The following is a 10477-nucleotide window of genomic DNA, read 5'->3' as shown; positions in this document are numbered from 1 at the left end:
AGAGAGAGAGAGAGAGAGAGAGAGAGAGAGAGAGAGAGAGAGAGAGAGAGAGAGAGAGGGGGTTATATTTACTCCAAGAGTAAGTTATCAACACTTACTCCACATCTTAACCATTAATTTTTCAATCAAATGGTTAAAATTAATGAGTAATTAAATATGGAGAGAGAAAATCAATACTCATTAGTTTTAACCTTTAGATTGAGAAGAATTAATGGTCAAGATGAGGAGTAAGTGTTGATAACTTACTCTTGGAGTAAATCCTAATATGGCAAAGATAGTAATTTTGGTAGAAAACCGGTATAAGAGTAAACAGAGTTGAACAATTGATAATAATCTGGTATTTAGTAGAAACTGAAATTTAGCATAGTTGCAGATTAGATGATAGTTTGAGTTTTAACAGCAGGAGTTAAATTTTATCAGTTGATCTAATTTGGCAGGAACAGTATGATCTGTTAGTAGTAATAACAGTATATAAAAACAGTACCGATTAGTCGAATTAGTTAATTAAGCGGTAAAATTAGTTGTCCGGAATTGACCGAAATTTGTCGGGGTAGTTCGTATATATTAGTAGGTAATTATGGTTGGTTTATTTTGTTGAAATTATGTGGAATGCATGGATTTGCAGGTACAGTTGAATAAGTTGTATTTGTTCCAAATTATGGATATGTTTAAGTTGGAGGCTTAATAGCCAACGTTGAAAGTTGCTATGTTGTCTGAGTTGTTTTGCTGTTGTTGTATGTCATTCATACTAGTCGGATACGTTGCATTTTTCTAAGTTGGAGCTAATGCTCACCACATTGGCCTGAGTTGGCAAAATATAAAGTTGAAGGCCTATGCCTTGTTGATGCCTCGATAAACTGACAGATTTTTAAGTTGGGAGTTCTGCTCCAATGGTACCACATGCATATGCACAGTTGAGTCGTATTTGAGTTGCATTTTGAAGTTGTCGTTTTATTATGTTGTTTGTTGATTGTCGTTTTGTTGTTGTTAAAAAGTAGCGACATTGTATGATTCTTATCTAATATATCAATTATTATGCACTTGTTTATATTATTCGATATCTCACCCCTTCTGTTTGAATGTTACCCTCTGTTGGTAACGTGCAGGTAATCAGGAAGAATAGCTGATGCCTAATAGTTTAGTTGGTGTCGCCGCTCTGATACGTAGCACTCGGGGGGGGGGGGGGGGGGGTGAACGCATGTTTTGATTTTATTGTTATTTTGAATTTCAGTTTTCATTTTGAGAAGTTGTTGAGCAAGATGCTATAATTTATTTGAAGTTTAAGTTGTGAATCCGCAGCGTGGTTATTTATTAAAGTTGATTTATTTTAAGGACTAAATAGTTGTTATGTGTTCTTCTCGATTGTATGTGTTATGTATCAATTATGACGAATTTATATGTCGTTTATTTCAAGTGTAAAATGTGATATCCCATGTTTGGTTGAAAGTTTATCACTATGATTTTAATATAAATGTCACATAGAAATGGGGTGTTACACCACGCTTCTTCTGATAAAACGGATAAGGATGAAAGTCAGCTATTTCTTCATTAAAACTCAACTTCCCTGTCGAATGATACTCCTTTCCGTCGATCAAATATAAAACTTAACAAATATTTTTAAGTCCATGTTCAACACCTCATCTTTACAAAGAGTGACTTCAAAGGGATTTCAGTAGACATTCTATTTTGTCGAAAAACTCATAACATCAAAGATATTTTCTTTTCTTTATTGATAACATATTGTTGAAAACTTCAGCTAACACTCTCTTTTACAACCTTGAAGCTTCGAGGTCTCTTGTTTGATTCATCAGATATTCAACACTTCATCTTGGACTTAAATCTTCTAACTTGACGAGGCTTCACATGACTTTTTTGATATACAATAAAATCAATGGTAGATTAAAAGTAGATTATCAGAGACTTCACTAAATGTCGTTTGACCTTAGGTGTTGTCCTTGACTTTACATCTTGATCTCACAAAACATCTTAATTAATCTTGATAGAACATCTTGGTCAAAGCTTCTTCTTGATAGATGAAGACTTCACTTCACATCGTTGGACATGTAACATTGTCATCATCGAAACCAAAGTGTGTGGCATCATCTTGTCATCAACAAAACCATCACAATCATCTTAATGGTTGCAGATAATCGCAAACATAGAGATCAACAGTTAGAAATGTTACTTGAAGAGTTGAATGTAATTAACATTATGAAGATTGTTAATTGACGTTAAATACACAAATTGATCTAGAAAACCATCTAATGCGCCATGATTGGAGAAAACAAATAAAGATGAGGTATCATTTCCTAAGGGATCATGTTGACAAAGAATGGTTGAAGATCAAATATTGAAAGACTGAATTACAACTAATGGATATTCTAGCCAAACTCTTGAAACAAGCAAGATTTAAAAGAAACAAGCAAGATTTAAAAGTCTCTAAAGATTAATGGAAATGAGGAGCTTAGAAAATATGAATTAGAAAGGTATTAGAAGTATAATTCAATTTTATACTTAGTTGTTAGTGATAATCTTAAAATATTGCAAGTGTGACTTACAACACAAGAAAATTGTCACAACCTAGCTTTTATGATTAGTTAGTTTGTTATGACTTCTCTAAATATATAATGATCTCACTCTCTTTTACATGAATCTAAATTACGTAGATCTCTCTTTTAATTCTTCAATTTGTTAAATAACTTGAAAGTCAAATTACCAAACAAAGGGATCATCTCATTCTCATTCATATAAAAACAGTTGAAACCCATACATTATTCTTCCACATGAAACATACAAACAAACAACATTTATTCATGGTTCAACCACCAATGTAAATCAATTGCGCACATACACACTAGTTAGTTTCACTTGGGGCAACCAGGCCATGCAACATCTCTTGGAGAAAGTGTTTTAAGAACTGGATTCCTCTCAAAGAAATTAGTTGGTCTCAGCTCAAATGAAGTGCTCAATAATGGCATTATTGGAAAATCTTCCTGTGATGGAACATGATGAATTCCAACTACATGCCACATCACAATGTCCTTATTCTCAATATCTCTATTCCTGCAAATGTACATTTTCACAACTCAAATTAATTATCAGAATCATAACCAACAAATTATGGTCAATTAATTGCATATCACAAATTAATCATACTTTTTGGTCCAAACATCCAAGGTATCATCACCACGACTATGATCAACATAAAGTCCACCAGCCCATTTCTCAGTTTTGTTATATGGAGTAACCCAAACATTAAAATTTGTAAACGCACCGCGTATCTGTGGATAATCATCTTCTGTTAAAAGCGGATGAGCTGGAATTGCTGGAACCAAACGGTAACCCACTTCGTTTCCAACTGCAGTTTTTATGTTAGGGTTCACAATTGCAAGCTCAGTTGGTGCAAGTCCAATTGTGATTTTTGCATCTGATTCAGTCTTCGCAGTTTGAGTCTCAGTTGTCCAATAACTCTTTCTCTTCGAACTTCCATCTGTGATTCTTACCGTCTTTAAACTCGTCTTCTCAAACGAGTTGTTTACACCGTCGATATCAAAATCAAGATAGTAAATATAGAAATGGTCATGGTAAATTCCAATGCTGTTTGCTGACACCAGTTTACCATGTATATCTTTAATCTCATCTTTGTGCTTAATATCTGTTCCCTTAATTTCAAGTATACCTGACAAACCTATCTATATAGTGTATACATAAATATACATAAATAAAAGCATATATTAAAAAATTAATCAAGATTACTTTAGTCCAAAAATACATAACAGTCACATCACATGCTTACTTACCGCTGGCTTGATTGAGCCACTTGCTTTGAACTCCCAATCTATAACATTGTCATAATTGCCCACAGTCGCAATGGTTCTTACTATTAAGTTGACTTCTGTTCTAGATTCTTCGATCTGTCAAATGTTGTACAAGGATTATATTTATACTAATAGGTTAATTAAATCACAAAATTATTTAGTTGAACTTGTCGAAAAGATTCCCTTACGTATTCTTTAGGAATACCAGTCTCTGTGTGACGCCACATGATATTTCCATATTGTTCGAAAACACAAATTGCATTCTTCAACAAAACTGGGGTACCATCAGCTGAGTGAATGTGTGTATCAATGAACTGAGCATGTGGTGGACAATCACGGTTAGGGATCAAAGACACAGTTGATTGACCAAACCCGTACTCTCCAGAATCAAAGAAGGTTTTAAAGTAAAATTCTTCAGTTGGATCTTGATATGGTACAAATAGTTCGGAAATATACCCTTTGTAAAGTACTCGACGAAACTTATGTTGGAACTAAGGTTGTTTTTATGTGTAGGACAAGTGTTTAGAAATACTGGAGGCTTGAATAAAAACTTGATAGGTAGGAGAATTCTTTATGGAAGAGAGAACTTTGTATTTTGCTTGATACAAATGTGTAGGATTACATCTCTATTTATAGTACTCTAAGGAGAACTCTAGACTCACTAATTCTAGAGAGTTCTCTATCCTAGAAATTCAAAGAGTATTCTAGAGAATATTACAATATTAAGAAATATCTAGACTCTCCAAATAATACAAGAATTCTCTAGAAACTTTATCCAAAATTATTTAAGCCCAAAATAACTAAGCCCAAGAATACCACTAATAATTAGGCCCAAATCAAGTTTATATTTCAACATCCCCCCTTAAACTTGATTTGTGACTCCAAGCATACTCCTTAGCTTCACGAAAGTTTCCAACTTGAGTGGCTTGGTGAGAATGTCGGCAGCTTGATCTTGAGACATCACATACTTCAACTTCACCTCTTTTCTCTCAATGCATTCTCTTATGAAGTGGTAACGTGTGTCGATGTGCTTACTTCTTTCATGGAATACGGGATTCTTTGCTAAAGCAAGTGCTGATTTATTGTCAACACATATTTCCATAGGATCTTTTTGTGGCATCTTTAACTCCTTCAACAAGTTCCTTAGCCAAACTGCATGACAAACACATGATGTGGCAGCGACATACTCGGCTTCACAAGTTGATAATGTGACTATAGGTTGCTTCTTTGACATCCAAGTGAAAGCAGTATCTCCCATAAAGAACACAAAACCAGTAGTGCTCTTTCTATCATCCAAGTCTCCACTCAAATCGCTATCACTATAACCAACAATGTCATAATTGTTAGAAGAGTAATAGTGCAAGCCAAAGTTTGTTGTACCTTTGATGTATCGAAGAATTCTCTTTGCCGCCTTGAAGTGAGTTGTTGTTGGAGCTTCCATGTAGCGACTTACGACTCCTACGGCATAGAGAATATCCGGCCTTGTACATGTCAAGTAACGTAAACTTCCAACCAAACTTTTGTAAAGAGTTGGATCCACGATGTCTCCATTTTCATGCTTGCTCAGCTTGCTTCCACATTCCATCGGGGTGCCAACTGGATTGGCGTCATCCATCTTGAATTTCTTAAGTACTTCTTTGGCATAACCTTCTTGGGTGATGAAAATTCCTTTGTCTCCTTGCTTTACTTCGATGCCAAGATAATATGCCATGAGCCCCAAATCTGTCATCTCAAATTCATTTGCCATGTCTTTCTTGAACTCTTCAAACATGCTCGGATTGTTCCCTGTGAAAATCAAGTCATCTACATACAAGCACACAATCAAAATATCTCCACTTTGCGCTTTGATATAAAGTGCATGCTCATATGGACATTTGATGAAGTTCTTGTCTTGAAAGTACTTGTCGATTCGAACATTCCAAGCTCTTGGTGCTTGCTTGAGACCGTACAATGCCTTCTTCAACTTCAAGACTTTTTCTTCTTGCCCTTTTACTTCATAACCCAATGGTTGCTCGATATAAACTTCTTCTTCGAGGAAACCATTCAAGAAGGCCGACTTCACATCCATTTGATAGATCTTCCATTTATTTTGGGCTGCCAAAGAAATGATCAGTCTAATAGTTTCAAGACGAGCAACGGGAGCAAATACCTCATCATAGTCAATTCCTTGTCTTTGACTATATCCTTTCGCCACCAATCTTGCTTTATATCTCTCCACGTCTCCTTTTGCATTCTTTTTCGCCTTGTACACCCATCTTACTCCGATTGCTTTGTGTCCTCGTGGAAGCGTAGTAAGTTCCCACGTATCGTTCTTCGTGATTGACTTGATTTCTTCGTCCATGGCATCTCTCCACTTTATGTTTTCCGCCGCTTCTTGGTAGCTTAGAGGCTCACAATCACCAAAAAGACAAAAGAGGTTAATGTCGTTTAGGTTTTCGGTTACCTCATAAAGCTCTTCAATGCTTCTTAATCGCGGTGTCCTCTCACTTGAGCTTGTTTCTTCCAACCTTGGTGTCGGTGAGGTCGGTGGTGTAAGATGTTCCTCTATCATTGGTTGTTCAATTTCTTCTTCTTCTTCTTCAAAGTAAGGAAGAAAATCATACCTTTCTTCTTGAACACTCCAATCCCAACAATCTTCTTCATCGAACTCCACGTCGCGGCTTATGACGATCTTTCCACTACTTGGATTATAAAGCTTGTATCCTTTGGAACTTGAGTCGTAACCTACGAACACATATTTCTCACTTTTATCATCGAGCTTTGTTCTTCTTTCGTCTGGAACATGGGTATAGGCAATACTTCCAAATACTTTGAGGTGAGATATCCCTGGCTTCCTTCCACTCCATGCTTCTTGTGGTGTCTTCTCATGCACACTTCTTGTTGGGGAGCGATTTGTCAAGTATACCGCACATGCCACTGCTTCGGCCCAAAACTCCTTCGGCATCTTCTTGCTCTTGAGCATGCTTCGCACCATGTTAAGTATGGTTCGATTCTTTCTCTCTGCTACTCCATTTTGTTGTGGCGATCTTGGCACAGTCAATGGACGGCGGATTCCATGTTCTTCACAATATTTGTTGAACTTATTTGAAGTGAACTCTCCTCCTCGATCAGATCTCATGGCCTTAATGGGAAGACCACTTTCTTTCTCCACAAGGGCTTTGAACTTCTTAAAGTTTTCAAACACTTCTGACTTCTCCTTCAAGAAGTAAACCCATGTTTTTCTGGAATAATCATCAATAAAGAGGAGAAAGTACTTACTCTTACCAAAAGAGTTGGGTTTGATTGGTCCACAAACATCTGTATGTATGAGCTCTAGCGGCTTTGTGGCTCTTGATGTTGATTCCTTTGGAAAGCTTTTTCGGAATTGCTTCCCAATTAGACATCCTTCGCAGAGTTGGTCTGGGTGGTTGATGTTAGGCAAGCCTCTCACCATCTCCTTCTTTGCCAAACGTTCTAGACCATCGAAGTTGAGATGCCCAAATCGTAGATGCCATAGCCACGAGGAATCGGTATAGCACGCCTTGAGACACTTTGCCACATCATTTTGAATGTTCAAGAGGAACATTCTATTCTTTGACATAGGCACCTTCGCAATCAAGTTATCTCTACAATCTCTTAAGAAAAGACTATGTTCTTTCAAGTGGATGTCATAGCCTTTCTCTAATAATTGTCCCAAGCTCAAAATATTATTCTTCATGTTAGGGACATAGTAGACATTGGATATGAACTGATGACTACCATTCTTCAAGCGTATGAGAATTTTACCTTTTCCTTTGACCGGTATCTTCGAGTTATCTCCAAATGAGACATCGCCAGTTGCCGCTTCATTGATCTCTACAAACATGCTTCGATCGCCACACATGTGGTTGCTTGCACCAGTGTCGAGGTACCACTTGTTTCTTTTCTCTTCAACTTGGTTTTGACATGCGAGTAGCAAAGTTTCTTCTTCTCCACCTTTTTCTTCTACAAAGTTAGCTTTCTCTTCAACCTTCTTCGAGAATCTACACTCGGATGCATAGTGACCAATCTTATTGCAGTAGAAGCACTTGATTTGTGATTTTTCGTACCTCGACCATGAATTTCCTCTTCCACGACCTCTTGTCGCTTGTGGATTCCAACTTCTTTCTCCATTGTTGAAGTTGTTAGAGTAGTTGTTGTAACCTCCTCTTCCTTCTCCTCCACGTCCGCGTCCACGTCCACGATCTTGGCCACGTCCTCGTCCTCTTTGGCTCTTGTAGTTTACATAGTTTGCTTCCTTTATGTTGAGTTGTAGTAGTTGCTCTATAGCCTCCTTTTGTTTAGTTTTTCTCTTTTGTTTTTCTTCATATGCTTGTAAGGAACCCATGAGTTGCTCAATGGTCATGGTCTTTAAATCCTTATTTTCTTCAATGTTGGTAACAATGAAGTCAAAACTTGGATTTAAAGTGCGAAGTATTTTCTCCATGACTTTCACATCATCAACATCTTCACCATTTCTTTTAAGTTGATTGACTACGGCCAATACTCGAGAAAAATAATCAGAAATTGACTCGGACTCCTCCATAAACAAACGTTCAAAATCACCTCTAAGAGTTTGAAGACGAATCTTTTTTACCTGCTCAACTCCTTTGTTGCAAGTTTGAAGCTTGTCCCATGCTTCTTTGGCCGTCGTTGCGTTGGATATCTTCTCAAAAGTATCTTCATCCACCGATTGATAAATGAGAAAGAGAGCTTTCTTGTCTCTCTTTCTTGACTCCTTCAATGTATCTTTTGCACTTTGGCTTAACGAGGCTTCGTCTTGCTCCTTGAAGCCTTTCTCAACGACATCCCACACATCTTGAGATCCTAGTAGCGCCTTCATCTTGATACTCCAATTATCATAGTTGTTCTTTGTGAGCATCGGCAATTGAAAAGGGAAACCTCCATTCGCCATCTTTTGAGGACCTTGAAGCTCTGGTACCACTTTGTTGGAACTAAGGTTGTTTTTATGTGTAGGACAAGTGTTTAGAAATACTGGAGGCTTGAATAAAAACTTGATAGGTAGGAGAATTCTTTATGGAAGAGAGAACTTTGTATTTTGCTTGATACAAATGTGTAGGATTACATCTCTATTTATAGTACTCTAAGGAGAACTCTAGACTCACTAATTCTAGAGAGTTCTCTATCCTAGAAATTCAAAGAGTATTCTAGAGAATATTACAATATTAAGAAATATCTAGACTCTCCAAATAATACAAGAATTCTCTAGAAACTTTATCCAAAATTATTTAAGCCCAAAATAACTAAGCCCAAAAATACCACTAATAATTAGGCCCAAATCAAGTTTATATTTCAACAACTTATGCTTGGCAAGATCGTAAACAGAAGCAAGGGATATAATAATTCCTGCTCGTACATCGAATCCTATATGAAACTTCCAATTGGCCCAACTGTACAGACACATATAGCAACTATTAAATTTGAGTTTGGGTTATGGCCAAATAGTTAATTTACATTTTTAATATTTTTTTGGTCCAAAACCAAGTGATCTAATAACATTAACTACTACATGTGTTTAGATTCAAGTTAATTCAAAATAAGATATAAATCAATTGGAAATAATTGAAAACCGAGCATCAAAAACTATTGACTCTTTTAGAATTTTATATATATAAAAATTTCTCAGATCATATCAAATTTTATTTTATGTATACGTATAAATTATTTGTTGAATTGCTCAGATCATATCGAATTTCTCTGATTATATATATTATTTGTATGACATGAAATCTTGCATTAATCAATTATTTGTTGAATTTTATTTTTTTCTTAATATTTATGATAAAATTTAAAAAATGTCTACTATTTAAATATTTTTTTAGTTAATTATGATTATATATACATATAGATAATAGGGGTCAATTTACTTCAAAAATAATATTTTTTAACTTACTCAAAATATAGTCTTTGAATTCAAAATCAGTCTTTGAATTGAATTTAATATAATTTTTAAATTAACATATTTACTTAATATTAATCATTCAGTTAAATTTAATTTAAAGTAAGCTAAGAAATTTTACTCTTAAAATAAGTTCAACCCATGTGTGTGTGTGTATATATATATATATATATATATATATATATATATATATATATATATATATATATATATATATATATATATATATATATATATATATATATATATATATATATATATATATATATATATATATATATATATATATTAGGGGACGACTCAAGTGAGAACACTTGGTTATTATGAAAAATGAGAACAATGAATCACGACCATCAAATTTTGATTTTGTTGATTTTAATGAACTCGATTGGTTTCTCTTTCTATTTTGATTTAAAATAAATATTAAGGATCATAGAAATAGAAACCAATCCAGTTCATTAAAATCAACAAAATCAAAATTTAATATATATATATATATATATATATATATATATATATATATATATATATATATGGAGCATATCAAATGAGAGCATTTTATAATGAGAAGTGAGAGGAATAAATATCAATCATTGGATTCATCAAGAGAGAGAATGTTAATGCATTAATGTTGCTATTAATTTCTCTCTCTTGATGAATCCAATAGTTGATATTTATTCCTCTTATCTCTCATTATAAAATGCTCTCACTTGATATGCTCCATATATATATATATATATAT

General features: G+C 34.8%; 2 protein-coding genes across 2 annotated transcripts; both read right to left on the bottom strand.

The window, feature by feature from the left end:
- Positions 1-2782: 2782 nt before the first annotated feature.
- LOC131616588 (primary amine oxidase-like) lies at positions 2783-4292 on the bottom strand. The gene is made up of 4 exons (XM_058887954.1): positions 4007-4292; positions 3801-3914; positions 3157-3692; positions 2783-3063 (listed from the first exon to the last, which is right to left on the bottom strand). Exons 1-4 carry the CDS (start codon positions 4043-4045, stop codon positions 2865-2867), a joined length of 888 nt encoding a protein of 295 aa, XP_058743937.1. The 5' UTR covers positions 4046-4292; the 3' UTR covers positions 2783-2864.
- A 2939-nt stretch (positions 4293-7231) lies between these two features.
- On the bottom strand, positions 7232-8730 carry LOC131620005 (uncharacterized). Its single transcript, XM_058891033.1, has 2 exons — positions 7584-8730; positions 7232-7347 (listed from the first exon to the last, which is right to left on the bottom strand). The coding sequence occupies exons 1-2, from the start codon at positions 8728-8730 to the stop codon at positions 7232-7234; spliced, it is 1263 nt and encodes a 420-aa protein (XP_058747016.1).
- Positions 8731-10477: the final 1747 nt, after the last annotated feature.

Source organism: Vicia villosa, linkage group LG7, assembly GCF_029867415.1.
Source record: "Vicia villosa cultivar HV-30 ecotype Madison, WI linkage group LG7, Vvil1.0, whole genome shotgun sequence".
In the NCBI taxonomy this organism is placed as follows: Eukaryota; Viridiplantae; Streptophyta; class Magnoliopsida; order Fabales; family Fabaceae; genus Vicia; species Vicia villosa.
Note: the sequence above shows the minus strand (reverse complement) of the source record. Positions and strands in the feature narration are given on the sequence as shown.

Coding starts and splice junctions, on each gene's coding strand:
- LOC131620005 (XM_058891033.1), bottom strand. CDS start 8,730: ATGGCGAATGGAGGTTTCCCTTTTCAATTGCCGATGCTCACAAAGAAC. Junction 7,348..7,583: donor GATACCGGTCAAAGGAAAAG/GTAAAATTCTCA, acceptor GATGTGGCAAAG/TGTCTCAAGGCGTGCTATAC.
- LOC131616588 (XM_058887954.1), bottom strand. CDS start 4,045: ATGTGGCGTCACACAGAGACTGGTATTCCTAAAGAATAC. Junction 3,915..4,006: donor CTGGTATTCCTAAAGAATAC/GTAAGGGAATCT, acceptor AACATTTGACAG/ATCGAAGAATCTAGAACAGA. Junction 3,064..3,156: donor TTGGATGTTTGGACCAAAAA/GTATGATTAATT, acceptor GTACATTTGCAG/GAATAGAGATATTGAGAATA.